A 16,184-nucleotide genomic window follows, 5' to 3' on the forward strand; every position below is an offset into this window, starting at 1 on the left:
AATTTTCGACACTCGCAAGGGAATCAAAACCTTCAGGGTTCACGTCCCGTGAACTCAGAATCTTGAAATTTGGTATGAAGCAACGTCTTATAGCACAGATAAAGGAAAAATTGCGAAAGCCGTAAATTTTTGTACGGGACCCTCGGTCGGTGCGCGAGTTCGACTCGCATTTTGCCTGTTTTTTAACACTTATTTGTCACATTTATAAATCAATGAATGTGCTAGAGTTCAAAAAAATCTACAAACATTTGACATTGACAGCTACTCCATAAAAAATGAAATGTCGTAAATCATAAATAAAACATAAATAATTTATTAGTAGCAACCATGGTATTACAGATAGGGATCATCATTCGACGCGCTAGACAACTTATTGTTTAGTAAATTGAACGAAAAGTCGTAAGCTGGTTGGGAGATTTCCAATTGAACTTCAAAATGGGGAAGTCTCGAGAATATATTTTGCATATTAATGTTCTTTGAAGTGTAATATTGATAGTTTATTATGCAGTGAGCTAACTTGGAAATGTGCAGATACTTAATAAGGAATTAGTCTTGAAACGCGTTTAACCATTCTTTAGTTAACACCCGGTAATCCATTGTGGCTATTTGTGAAGACCGGCGGTGTCATCATGGTTCCATTTTTATCACCTGTCACTATGCCCGTCACTTTCGCGCTTACGTACTCGTTAGAACGTGACAGGCATGGTGACAAATGATAAAGATCCGACCATCTTAGCGCTACAGCTATCACTTTACTCAAAGCAACTACCGAACAACGTCATGCTCTAGAGCACACTTTTAAAATTGGCGATCATTATAAATTTGATGGAAGCCATTTTTAAGAATAAGAAAAATGCTCGTTTTTATTAGGGTTCCGTAGTCAACTAGGAACCCTTATAGTTTCGCCATGTCCGTCTGTCTGTCTGTCTGTCTGTCTGTCCGAGGCTTTGCTCCGTGGTCGTTAGTGCTAGAAAGCTGAAATTTGGCATGGATATATAAATCAATAAATCCGACAAAGTCGTACAATAAAATCTAAATTTTTTTTGGAAGTAGAGTTTGGAATTGGAAGTAGAGCTTAAGGAAGACATTAAATGAAAACTATAGCGGACATGACAGTTTAGCTGTTTTTGAGTTATCGCAAAAAGTTTTCCCTTCATAGTAAAAAGACTTACTTTAATTAGGTACTGATTATGTAAATTTGCCTATTTGTTTAACTCGGGTGAAAGGTACCGTTTCATCCCTTGGTTAACAATTTACTATACTTTAAGCTCCAGTTTAGCTTATTGTGACGGAAGAGTAACTACGGAACCCTACACTGAGCGTGGCCCGACATGCTCTTGGCTGGTTATTAATTTGGATATCGAGAAATAAACGCCTATGTTTCTTATTTGATAAGAGTCCAATAATAAATATTTTGAACTGGCGCCGAAACTTGATTGTTAGGGAGGTAGTACAGTATTAATTAAGTACACTTAATTACGATGTTACGAGTAAATTAAGTAACCAACTACTAAACCTCAAACTCGCTCAAAGTTAATAAATGATCCGCATGTTACTATTGTTGTTCTCAAAAAACATTGAATTACTCGTATTATAGATATGGCAAACTTAATAATAATAAGTAACTTTCCTACTTCCTATATTTACTACCTAAATGTAACAGATAAAATATCTAGGATATCATTCATGTTTTGTGACGAAGTATTAAAAGTAAAATTAATTATATTTTTTGCATGAGCGCTGCGATCTTTTTATAAAAAAAAAATTATATATTTTTTTTTTGTTATAGGAATAGTAGAAAAATTGGCCCGCAGAAGTATATGTTATTCCTACTTCGTGCTTAGTTATTATGGGTATAAAATATAAATTCATACTTACAATTTCTTTCTAATCTTTCTATTCGACTATCAGGTTATTCACATAGGCTTACCACTTATCCAGACGTGATTTTTTTTTAAAATACACAACTTAAAACTACACTTTTTTCACTAACCTCACCGTCGGCATTTTTATTCCGGGGCACGTCCTCACTATCACGCCTTGGTATTATCACGGTCACCGACATCTTACACTACAACACTTTTGACAAATCACATTAAAATTAGTTGAAGCATGGGCGCAAAATACACTTAACAATAGAATAACGCTTTAATCACACCAAAACCTTAAGTGAAATAGTTTGGACGATAAAAGTGTGAATTACAAAACACTAAGGCCCTCAATTGCAACTACAAGAACTAATGTGACAGACAGACTAGTCCAGATTAGTGTGTGCGTCACTTCGTCTTGTAGTGCTTGTTTTTATATTCCAGACACTAAAATGACAATTCAATTGGCACAATTTGTCCGAAGAATCTCTTTTTTGTACAAAATTCGTACAAAATCAAGACGATTGGGTAAATTGGCAAATCGAACTATAATTTTAATATCTAACATACAAAAACAGAGCTTAGGTCACATAAGATAACATAAAATGTAATTTAGAACTAGAACTTCTATGTGACATACACCCTACCCCGTCACGACCCACAAACTGATTCTCCTGCTCTCCGCCGAAAATAACGGAATTCACAATAATTCTGAATCTTGGCAATGAAAAAGAAAGGAGTTGACAGATTAAGGATGGTTGTAAACTAATATTACGACCCTCGTTCTAGCAGGAAATGTTATGTAATGTCACAAAAATGTTTGACAACACGACTCCACGGTTTTTTAGTTTTTATTGCAGGAACTTTGAGACGGCCTTTTAATCAACAAACGTAGGTATAAAAATTGTAGATCAAACTAAGGATTTGTTCACACTTTTGTTGGTTTTCAAAATTGACTTTTATTGCGTTTGGATTAAATTATTTAAAAAGTGACAAATTTAACACATGTTGCGCATTTTCTACTGTTAAAATTGTTTGAAAGACTATATGCAAAACTATTTCTACTCTTGCAAGACACAATAGACTTGTTAATGACATATCGTAGACAAAAAAATAAATATCTTTTTAAGAAAAGTTTAACGAAAACAATTATCTAATTGCACTAGGCGCCTAGTAATACAATTTTGATACCAGATGTGATCTAAATTAAATTACCTTAATTAAAATGGTAATGTATCATCAGACACAGACCGATCATTCACAAACGATACATCTGCGGTCATGTATAATAGCCATAACCTTTTCCAAGAAGTTTCAATGGAGCAGTGGCCATTAAAATGTAAAAAAAGTTTTAGACAAAAATTTCATTTTTGGTACAAGCTTTTATAGCTGACTGTAGTTTTCTTTCCACCGGCAACTAATACTCATCGAGACACTTCTAAAAACCCCAAACACAATTAGGTTGCGTTGTTTTATCACGGAGTTCCTATGGTCACCTCCTGTCTCCATCATCAGATCAGCTCGATGGTACCATAATATTGCATTGTCACCCGACTTACATATATATGCAAATTTTCATCTTCATCGGAAATCGGAAAGTGGGTCAAATTTAACTTGCAAGATTTGTTTACAGACCGACAGACAGACCACGGGACAGGTGAAACTAAATAAAAGCTTGTAAAATGCGAGGTAATCTATAGCAGGCCTATTATGAATGGCTTTATCCACGTGACAAAACAATTGTCACTCTTATATCACCACGTCACGCTGTCACGTTGACAAATCGACCATCGTATGACGACCATCATAGCCTTACAGAATGCAAGCGACGTACTTACATACAACGTGTCTCTATCCTCTGGACATAGATGAATAGGACGTGACGATTAGGGTATTTCTACCCTATGTACAAAGTCTCATTCCACACGCCAAAGTATTAACGGAGAAATTAATGATTTACAATTTAATACTTCGGAACAGCCTGTATGTAGATACATGGTAATTAAAAAGTATGTCATGTGGAACGACTAATACATTATGCTCCTATTTATTGTTGATTTATTTGAATTACTAATCTTATAAAATATATATTTTTATGTTTATCTAATCAAAGAGAGAGAGAGAAGGAACTCTACTCGGAATCTCGGTCAATGTTCAGAGAGAAGATACACGTTGTATTTGACAAAGTAGGGTGGCCCAGTGATTAATTAATGTACAGTATATGGTAATAACACAGTATAAAATTTATCAAAAAGTGTCGCATGTTTCATGATGTTTCATCTCCAATGATAAACGATAAAATAATTGCAGCAATCGATGCAGAATTAGATAAGACATAGATAAAACTCGAGCCGAGCTGTCACACTCAACAGTCAATAAAATCATTGGCCAAGTGCCGAAAACTACGATAATTAGGCAAATGACAGATTTAGTCAACTGACGACTATAACGCACACATAAATTGCTGATTTATAAAGTAAAGTATGACATTTTTTCAGCGGGGTCATGACATATTCATATTTTATTGCATATTTAAAACGATGAAGTGGTTTAAATTTAAATTTTGGCCGCCTGTTTGTGGAAAAAATATGGCAAACTAGTACTATTTCGTCGCAGATTTGCACGTGTTTGCAATTTTTAAGCTCCGACGCAAAAAGAGGTGTATATGTTGAACGCCAATGTCTGTCTGTCTGTCTACCGTAGCTCTCTAACAGATGGACCGATTGCAATGCGGTTTTTTAACGTGAAAGCGAGTTTCCATGAGGTTGTTCTTACTGGTACTTAGCTAGGATTGGTAGAAATCGATCCAGCAGTTTGAAGACTATTAGTTCTTTTCCAAATTGATGTATATACGGCATTTTAGGCATAAAATGGATTTATCGCAGGGGTTTTTATTTTTTTTATTTAATGCTTATTGCAGGTTGATCCGAAGGATAAACGCAATCCTATTACTAAGCATCTGTCCGCCTCTCCTGTTGGAAATCTGTACGTGTTTGTCGCAGGACTGTATTTCAAAAACCGTAATAGATAGACATATGAGTTAGAAGTTAAATTAAAAGCTTGTTAAAACAACAGTTGCTAAATATTGTACTGAGAAATACACATGTAAATATCATATGTATTATACATATGATATTTACATGTAATTTAACTTGCATTGTCGATATACGTTCGTCATTATTTGTGTCAAATCTTGCAAGTTAAATTATACCTACTTCCCATAATTCGATTGAGCTAAAACTTTACATACATTTATGTAAGTTGGATGACAATGTAATATTATGGTACCATCGAGCTTTGCCATTATTTATCTCTTTATTTATCTTGTGTCTTAGATTAGGCATTTTATAATATGAATATGAAAGTAAAATACAACAAATCATACAAAAATAATACAAAATACATATAAACACATTATAAAAAACCTAACCTAGGGTGCTGCCAGCAGCGGGGCAGGGCCCAAGCTGCCGGTGGTCAGGGCCGCAGAGAGAGGAACCGGCGGACTATCCGCGCCGTGTCCAAGATCACCGCCTTCTGCATCTGACCCTTGATCCAACCACCTAGCGAGAGTCTCTCAAGGTGTTGGTCGAGACTCTTCGCTATGAGACCGTTCGCTGAAACGACTATCGGGACAATGGTCGTCGAATCAACATCCCACATGGCGGTTTCCCCATTATTTATTATTATTAACCTATTTGACAAAATCATTACCTTTAAGATAAGCTGTCACTCGTCACACTTTTGATTTAAAATCTATGTATTAAATTAACACACGTAGGTACAATGATCTTGAACACTCTTAAAAAATCGTCTAAAACGCCAATGTGAAGGACCCCTTACTCCTAAACTTGGACGTTTGGGAGCAATAGGCCGTGACTTGTTACCGTCGCGCCCCGAGAAGGCCAAACCTATCTAGATACTAACCATATTAGGAATTCGGGGGGAATAGATGATAGTCCAATTTATACTTCTTAAAAATCGGCCAAGAGCATGTCGGGCCATGCTCAGTGTAGGGTTTCGGAGTTACCATTCTGTCAAAATAGGCCTAACGGGGGCTATTAGTACGTATCATGTACATTACAAGCATAAGGGAGTACCTTTGCAACGCTTTTCTTTTTACTGAGAAGATTTTTTGCAATAACTCAAAAACGACTGACGATCATGTTCGCTATGCATTCAAAGTACTTACTTATTAAGCTTTTGTTTCACGATTTAAAAAAAAATCTGGATCCGTGTTTTTTTTTTATATTTAACCAACTTTTTAATATTTAACAAATTGAACACATATCATTGAAATAATAAGGATCAAATGCAAATGGCGTTCTGAAAGTTTTAATTATTTATCGAAAGATGGCAATAAATTTACGTCACTATAAAGTTTTCTTTGACACACCTCTATTTCTCTTTGGTATAAGTTAGATTATGGTTTACGATAGGTGCTAGTGCTGCACTCTGGTGGCAGAACATTGCAGCAATACTCCTTATATCAACAATTAGTCATATTTCTATCTGAAATTAATAATCTATAAAACTGATCAGCGGTGGCATCATGGTTTCATTTTTATTACTTGTCACTATGCCCGTCACTTTCACGCCTACATACTTGTTAGAAAGTGACAGGCGTGGTGACAAATGATAAAGAGCCGACTATCTTAGCCCTACTGCGGCGGTATTATGGTTCCATTTTTATCACTTGTCACTATGTCCGTCACTTTCGCGCTTACATATTTGTTAGAACGTGACAGCCATGGTGACAAATGATAAAAAGCCGACCATCTTAGCCCTACTGGTTAAGCTGACTAGCATAAAATATTGTATTATACTTATACAAATTTAAGCGCATGATTATGCAAATAAACTGGCTATGCTTGTTAAAGTTAAAACGTTATAAATTATAATGGTATGAATATTATTCAAAAAATAACCTTGAAAAAACAATATACTTGGTTAGGTTAGGTTAGGTTAGGTTTGTTTTTGTGTGATACCCCGAAATTCTCACAATGCTCAAGATTGCAATTATCTCGGGTTCTCAATGCTATACTATAGGCAGGTGGGCGAAACTAATCCTTTCGGGTATTTTCGGCTCCCTTCGGCTCAGCATTGCTCCGTCCCGTTGCGTGCACAACCACAGATAAGATAATGACTTAAATTTTGACAACCCTAAGTATCCGAAAGGTATAGTGGCATACATTAAAAATGGACAGCATGACTTGTCCTTGAATCGCTGTCAAACTTCGGTTTTGTAGGAAGTTTATTTTCTGTACGATAGTACTATTACTTATTCTGTATGATAGGTACAATCAAGGTATTAAATATCGATACGGACAGTGACAAAAATATGTACACACTACCGTAATATATAGGCAATAAGGTCATGTATACATATTGTTGGCACTTTGTCCGTATCGATATTTAATATCTTGACTGTATTCGAATTAATCTACTACGTTCATTTTTCAGATAGAACTGATAAGATATTTTCAAGATCACTTAAAGCGAAAATTACGAGTATATTGATAGTCGGTGGTTAGATAAGATGCAGTATAATTGAATAAATAAATAATGTGAATTTTGTGTTGAAGTATTCTGAGAATAGGGTGAAGATCATGGGGAATAAGAATAGGTTTTCGCCGTTCGTTAGACAAGTAAGTTCATTATATTATTATTTAATATAAAATAAAAAAAAGCCAGCCAGAAGCCAGCCGGCGCACAGAACTTGACGATAAGCGTGACGAGCTAAAGGCCAGACCACCTATGGCCATAACATATAATTACGTCGGAGGGGTGCTGACCTGCAGCGAGTGTGGCACATTCGCTGCTAAGATTGGCTACGTCAGTCACCTGAGAGCGCACCAGCGACACTCTCAGCGGTAGAAAGCAGTTGCTGTGGCCGAAAACGGCTAGGAGACGATGATGATTTAATATAGTTGCTCAAATCTTGGTACTTTACGTGGATGTTTAGTGTATGCAAAGATCGTTTTTGCGAACTAATGCTTAAATTTTCAAAAATTGGGAAAGAGCATTTTGTAATTTTTGAAAATGTATTTCTGTACTAAATTTACACTAGGGAGTGTAAATTTAGTCGATAGCGAAACGTGACGTACGCGTTTGCGTTAAGTCTCATTTTGTATGGGTTTTTGAACAGCGCGCCAAGCGGGACGTTTTGGAAAGTCAAAAATCTCATACAAAATGACACTTAACGCAAACGCGTACGTCACGTTTCGCTGTCGAAAATATTTACACTAGGGGTACTGATCGTAGTTAGTCTATATACGTCCACATCAATGAGTTTTCTATGTTCAAAAGAGTTCATAATCTTTATATACCTATTTTATTTCGCCATTCGACATTTACACGATATGCTTATAGTAATATTGATTTGTATGTCTTTCCCATCACGGAACATTGGTGTTGGGAAAGACATTATACAAATCAATATTGATTTGTTATTAAATAAAATTAGGTATACATATATATATATATTTTTTATATTAAAGTGTTGGTGTCAATTTTATTGTGGCCTAGCCGTAAGGCGTACGAATTCAAACTGAAGGTCGCGGGTTCAAATCCTGACTCATCGTGGCTTTGGCTTCGTGGAAGTGATGTACCGTAAAATTTGCTTACTTTACTCCCCACTGGGTAGTTGGGTTCCAACAAGTTTTATATATGAAAACTATATAATAACCTAATTTAAATATTACAACATGATAAAAGAGATGGTCTACTTTAAGTCGGCATATACATATATAATATTTGCTATGTACATAGCTACCACAATACCTTTAATAATTAAAAAAAGGTAATTTCGAATTTTGGGGCTCGGTGCAAAGTAGGTAAGCAAATTTCACGGAACGAAATATCGTTTGATTACCGATCACCAGTCACTTTTCAGTGTAGAAAATCGTAAGGAAACCGGACTGTTCCCAATTAAGGCCTAGTTTCGCCTTTGTATTGGAAGATCATATGGCAGTAGCTTTCGCAATAACTAATGAACTATATGTGTACAAACTCTTTATATTATTGTAATTATTGTAGGCCGTTTTATACTCAACATCTGATATAATAAGGTACTATACACCAACACGCACCACACTTCTACATAATCCATACTACGACACTTATTCAATTCAATTCAATTCAAATATACTTTATTCATGTAGGCCTAGCAACAAGCACTTATGAATAGTAAGACAGTATTACATATAATTATCTTAATCTAATTATCAGAGCAATTTATTGATGTTGTAAATATTATTCCATATATAATACTAATGAATATAATTCATAGATCAAATTTAATACTAAAACTTTCACAAAATACAGTCATACAAAAAAAATGTATAAAAAATACTTGTCTAGATTGTTTCTAGAATAAATTCTAAATGTCAAACAAATATAATAAAAACAACAAAGGAAATACATGCATTGGAATATCCATTTCATCATCATTATTCAAATATAATAAATAATTAATCATTTCGAATCACAATTAATCCCACGTTGTTTTATCATTCATGTAGTCTTGTGTGGTATAATAAGCTTTAGAAATAAGTTTACGCTTTACATGATTCTTAAATTTATTAATTGGTAACTCAGTAATATGGTTTGGAAGTTTATTATAAAATCTCACACAATTACCCATGAATGATTTTTTAATTTTATGGAGCCGAGTGAAGGGCACGGCGAGCTTATGTTTATTTCTAGTATTAATATTATGAATGTCACAATTTTTCTTAAAATCGGCAATATTTTTATGCACATACAGAATATTCTCATAAATGTATTGACAGTGCACTGTCATGATGTCAATTTCCTTAAATTTATATCTCAGTGAGTCTCTATGGTTCATTTTATATATTGCTCGAATAGCCCTCTTCTGCAGAACAAAAATGGTATTTATCTCTGAAGCACCACCCCACAGTAAAATACCATATGACATAATGCTATGGAAGTAACTAAAATATACTAATCGAGCTGTTTTGACATCAGTTAACTGACGGATTTTGCTTACTGCAAAAGCTGCAGAACTCAGTCTATTCGAAAGAGTAGCAATATGGGGACCCCACTGGAGTTTAGAATCTAAAGTTATACCAAGAAAAACTGTACTATCAACTAGTTCCAATTCCTCATCCTTCACAATGACACTTGTTTGTACATGCCTTACATTACTAGTGACAAACTTAATACATTTAGTCTTATTCTCATTTAACAATAAATTATTAACATTGAACCAATTTACTACTTTAGAAATAGCATCGTTTACATCATTGTAAGCTTGTTGCTGTCGTTTGACTTTGAAAATAAGTGAAGTGTCGTCTGCAAACAATACTATATCATGGTGGGTCTTTACAAGGAATGGCAAGTCATTTATGTAGATAAGGAACAGGAAAGGTCCCAATATTGACCCCTGTGGTACACCCATAGAGACCAATGACCCCGGTGATCGCTGTCCATTCACATCGACCCTTTGTATTCTACCATTTAAGTAGGACTTAAGTAAATCCAGTGCCGCTCCTCTAACTCCATAATAGTGTAGTTTCCTGATTAATGTTTCATGACAAACGCAGTCGAAGGCCTTAGACAAATCACAGAAGATACCTATAGCATCTCGTGACTCCTCCCAGGCATCGAAGATATGCTTAATTAGCTCAACACCAGCATCGGTTGTCGAGCGACCCCGTGTAAAACCAAACTGCTTATTATGCATTAAATTATTGACGTTAAAATGTCGTACTAATTGAGTAAGAATTAATTTTTCAAAAATCTTACTGAACGTTGGTAGCACAGATATCGGTCTAAAGTTAGTGGGGTCAGAGTTGCTACCCGATTTAAATAAAGGAGTTATTTTACTATGTTTCATTAAATCAGGAAACTCGCCGCAATCAACACTGTTGTTAAATATAATTACTAAGTCAGGCGCTATAATTTCTACTAAGGATTTGACAGCATGGACAGAGACTCCCCAGAGGTCATTCGTTTTTTTGACATTAACCGAATTAAACGCCTTTACTAAATCGGAGGTACAAACACGTTCAAAATGAAAATCTCCACAACACTCTGGAGCGTTATCTTTTAATAGAGTAACAGCGGATGAGGGTGATGAATTTAAATCCTTAGTTGTGAAAACTGGTACGTCAGTGAAAAAAATTTCAAATTCTGTAGCTACTTCTAAATTGGAATCTATAATTTTGTTATCAATATTTAGTTTAAAATCATTCACTCTGTGTTTCGAGCGACCAGTCTCCACATTGATTACTTTCCAGGTTGCTTTAATAATGTTGGGACTATTTTTTATTCTTTGACTTAGATAATTTCGCTTAGCTATATGACAATCTATTTTAAACTTTTTCGAATATTGCTTGACATGTTCTTTAAATTCATCACTCGTGTTAAACCGCCGTTCCTCATACAAGGCATACAGTGCACGTCTTCGTTGATGTAAGTCCGCAGTAGCCCACTCACTAAAAACTGATGCACCACTAACTACGACCGATTTTGAAGTAAATATCGCATTATAATGATCCATAAAAGTGTGAAAGAATGAATTATACATACTATTTGGACCCATATCGGAAGACAAAAAGGGTAGCGCCTGAACTAGACTTTGCTTCATTCTTTCTACGCGGTCCGAGGTTACTGGTACAAAAGTTATTTGTTTTCTCAAAGTATTTTTCCTTAATGTCTCAAATACCATTAATTGACCTAAGTGGTCTGATTCTAAATTACTGATAACTTTTTTAGTAATAGGAACAATATCAGTGAAAATATTATCTATACAGGTTGCACTAGTAGCAGTCACTCTAGTAGGCTCCATAAACATGTGGTTGAGATTACCAGATTTGAATAGATTCAACAATCTACAAGACATTGTTGAATTTTCCAAAATATTTACATTAAAGTCGCCGCATATAAATAATTTCTTACTAGAAGATGATATTTTAAGTAGCACAGAATCCATTACACTTTCAAATATTTCAAAATTACTTAATGGCGGCCTATACACACAGACAACAATAAATTGCTCCAATTCTACTGCACTTAGTTCTATAGTCCGTTCAACAGACATGGATACAATATCCTTACGTTCCTTAAATTTTAACTGACTATTTAATATAATTAACGACCCACCATGTATGGAACTAATTCTGGTGAACGAACTTCCCACCTGATGATTATTAAATTGAGGCATTAATTCATTATTTGTTAACCAATGTTCAGTAATACATAAAATATCAACATAAAAATCGTTCATAAAAAGTTCAATCTGTAAATCTTTTCCTCTAATACATTGAATGTTTTGATGCACCAGGTGGATATACTTTCCATGTTTACAGTATTTTTCATTATATTTATTTAAAACTAAATTGCCAGAGACAGAATCTTTTGTCTTAACAGCTAGTTTAAATCATTGGTTATGACTGGAACCAATTCCAAGCTCACACTGGGCTGCTCAATAGGAGCAGAGTTGTCTGCCAAATTCTTGGCAGAAATGTCAAGTAAATAGGATAGCGATAAAGCTATTTGTCTCTTGTAATAATTTGAAAGGTAACACTTACCTTTAGTCAAAAACACCATAGGCATATGGTATTTACTAACAAATTTGTTAGTGTCAATTATGATAAACTTACTACTATATGTACAAAGATTATATAGAGATATATTCAACTTATTATTATTTTATAGGCATGCTACTAACTATTATTATTACTACTAACTACTATTATTATTATTTTTTATGTTTTTTTTTTTGTTACATCGTTAATCTGTTCGTGATCTGGGTTCTAGCAGAATTATCAGTGCGTCACCCGAAAGAGTGGAGCGTATTACTGAGCCAGAAGGCCAGAACCCTTTTGTTTTGCTGCAACGCACACAGCACACATTACCTGTTATTGATGCTTTTTGTTATTTATTTAATTTTTATTTTGCTGTTGCTATTTTTTGTATTATTTTTTGTTTAGTTGTGTGTATTGTGGCAAGCGAATAAATGGTTTATCTATCTATCTATCTAATGAGCTTCGGCTTCGGTTGCCAAAGTGGACCTTGGGCTCTAGTTTAAAATGCAAATGATGACCCAAAGATGAGGAGGAGGACTAACCCAGCCTAACTCACGTACCCATTGAGCTCACATCGCGACATGGCATTAAACCTTCAAATTGGCACAAAACGTGAAAGGCCGTGAGTTCAAGCCTCCTCGGGGCTCAATAGTACTAAAGATTCTGTTTTACAGTGTTACGTGACGGGAGCGGTATGCTGCAACATCATCGGCCACGGCTGCATGCTGGGGTTCCCAGGGGTGTTGCTGCCACAGCTTCATCAGCCTGACTCACCTATCATACTGAGCAAGGAGATGGAGTCTTGGATAGGTGAGGACTTACGAACAATTGCACCTACTTTCATGTTTTAGGATCCTGAACGAACGAACGAACCAATTCTGTTCTACACTGAAAAAAATAGATAGCCGAACTGGTTTTGTAACTTTACTAAATAACTAAACTACGGTTATAAGAAAATAAACTTTGCATAAATTTACAAACTTATTTTGTAGTGTATACCTACCCAGTACCTGAACACTGATAGCCAAACACGGTTTTGTAACATATAACACATAGTTCGCAAGTCCCAATTTTTGTGTAAACAGTAACCAAAATTTTGTTACAGTTATGCAAACATTTCTTTCAGTGTATGGTTAAGCAACACACATATGAGTCGTATCCCTACGTATATATTCTAAAGCAGCGTTGAAACAGTGAGAGATGAGTGATTTCTTGATAACATGAGTGACGGGGTTAAACGTTTTAAGCGCGATAGCAAAGCGGCTTATCTAGGAAATCGACAGGGACATCACTCGTTCCTCTGGAATTGCAGGCGTACATAGGCTACGGAGACTGCTTACCATCAGGCGGACCGTATGCTTGTTTGCCACCGACGTAGTATAAAAAAAAACAATCCTGCTGCTCAATGCTAATGTCACAAGAATTCAACGTTTATGTTTATGACACTGTCGCTTGCCAAGTTGCTACCGTTGGCTTGAATTGATTCTATCAACCAATGCATGCCACATGGGTTCTTAATGAAATGGCAAGTGAATTGTATTTTTTTACTGATTCTAGCATCGGTGTTGGCGATATCAATGTTCTTCGGCAACTTCTTGACACCTCCAATCATGGGTCGGATGGGACGTAAAGCAGCACATTACGCCGTCACGGCGCCTGTCATGGTGGGATGGATCGTCATGATACTCGCCACCAGCCCCGAGGTATCATATTAATCTAGAGTGTCTCACTACTGAACAAAACTCCTCAGATATACGTATCATACTCAGTTTGGTAGACGTTCAATGCAAATACTTATTAGATTTACGAAAGATTTCTACTCGCTCTATTTTCATTGTAATACAAGTTCTAGCATCGAAAACGGATACCAGGCAGTGTGTCGTTTTAAAATATTATCGTAACTTCGTTTGTATGATTATGTTTCTGTGACTTTATTTCCAGGCGCTACTCGTCGGCCGAATACTTCACGGCACCTCAATGGGCATGATGATGCCTCTCCGTTCCGTGCTCATCGGCGAGTACACCAGCCCGCACAACCGCGGCGGGTTCCTCACGACCATCGCCCTCGCCCAGTGCTTCGGCATCCTCTTTGTCCACCTCGTCGGCTCCATCCTCAGTTTCCAGCTGACAGCTCTCATCTCTCTATTCTTCTCCTTCATCAGTCTCCTCATGACTATTTACTCTCCTGAATCACCAAGCTGGCTTGCGACACAGGGACAATATGACAAGTGCAGAAAAGTCTTCATATGGCTGAGGGGAGACGAGGAAATACCAGAGCTTGATAAGATGATTGAAGCCAGCAAGCAGTTGGAGGAACAACAAGCAAAGCAAGGTCTGAAAGAAATTGTATCAATTGCGAAGAAGAAGGAATTTTATAAGCCTGTTTTACTCATGTTCGCTTTATACATCATGCTGAACTTCACGGGAGGCACAATGTTTGCTGCTTATTCGACAAGAATTTTGCATTTGCTCATGGGCCCGGATATTAATGCTCACTTCTGGATGGTTGCATTGGATACGCAGAGGTTATTCTTTAATATCGGGGCGGTTTACGTTATAAATAAAACTGGTAGGAGAACTATGCTGTTCGCTACAGGAGCGCTCTGTGCTGTGAGCCATCTTGCTCAAGCTGCTTACGTATTTGCAAAAACCAACGACTTGCTACCCTTTGACTCTATATGGATACCTGGAGTGTTAGTGAACCTGCAAGTTCTTTCCGTTGCTGTAGGAATGGTTCCATTACCAAGCGTGATAGCTGGTGAAGTCTTTCCCTTGCAATACAGAAGCCTCGCGGGAAGTACAAGCTTAATAGCAATTTCTATTGCAACATTTTTAGCTCTTAAAACTTTTCCTGGTCTGATATCTTCTGTAGGTTTACAAGGGACGTATGTGTTGTATGCAGGTATAATTATAGCAGGTCTGGTGGTAGCGTGGTTCTTACTGCCGGAGACAAGAGGCGAGACACTGCAGCAGATCGAGGAACATTTCAGAGGAGAACGTTGTGAGCCTGAACATGATAAAGAATTAGAAATACTAAATGGATCTGAGAAAAAAAAGATGTTTCCTTAAACATGCCTAATTCAGAACAGGGGCTTAAAAACTGCAAATTAGTGAATAAAAGAACAGGCTCAAAGAGTTGTTTTTATTGAAAAGGACGCTTGAGCAGATCAAAAATAGTGCAGTGCAAATAGCAATATTTTTACTATGATACTACTCGAATCCGAAATTTCAAATGAGTCTAAATTAATTAGTCTTCTATGACTTTTGGTGAGACTTGCAAAATCACTAGAAAAATTCTACTCAATATTTAATTTGACAGATACTTTGTATCTATTTAAAATGTGATTAGTCCCACCGTGTGCATCACTACAGATTTTGTAGGATTTTTTGTTTTAAAAATGCCTACTCTATCTAATGCCTACATTTCCTGCTACCTAAAGGTTGTCTGGAAGAGATCGCTTTTTAGCGATAAGACCGCCTGTTGTTACCTGGTTCTATTTTCCTTTAAAATTTATTTGTGGTTTTACATGTATTATATGTAAAATGTATAATTGTTGGTGCAATAAAGTATATTTACTTACTCTAACAAAATAAAAGTACCTAATATTTATGGAAGGTTTTCCTTTATTACGACTTCCATAAACGAGTAAGTATCAGTTTTTTTCTTTAAAGTATATCCCATCCAAAACATAAATTATGTGAAATGAAAGCCATGTTTAATATGTTATAGAAGATGCGTCGTTGTTGACACCGCGGGCAAATG

The 16,184-nt window shown here is 36.0% G+C and overlaps 1 protein-coding gene across 1 annotated transcript; it reads left to right on the forward strand.

The window, feature by feature from the left end:
- Positions 1-2,289: 2,289 nt before the first annotated feature.
- LOC133530627 (facilitated trehalose transporter Tret1-like) lies at positions 2,290-15,910 on the forward strand. Its single transcript, XM_061868634.1, has 5 exons — positions 2,290-4,527; positions 7,329-7,513; positions 13,096-13,231; positions 13,979-14,124; positions 14,363-15,910. The coding sequence occupies exons 2-5, from the start codon at positions 7,475-7,477 to the stop codon at positions 15,488-15,490; spliced, it is 1,449 nt and encodes a 482-aa protein (XP_061724618.1). The 5' UTR covers positions 2,290-4,527; positions 7,329-7,474; the 3' UTR covers positions 15,491-15,910.
- The last annotated feature ends 274 nt before the right edge of the window (positions 15,911-16,184 follow it).

This window comes from Cydia pomonella, chromosome 23, assembly GCF_033807575.1.
Source record: "Cydia pomonella isolate Wapato2018A chromosome 23, ilCydPomo1, whole genome shotgun sequence".
Taxonomy (NCBI): domain Eukaryota; kingdom Metazoa; phylum Arthropoda; class Insecta; order Lepidoptera; family Tortricidae; genus Cydia; species Cydia pomonella.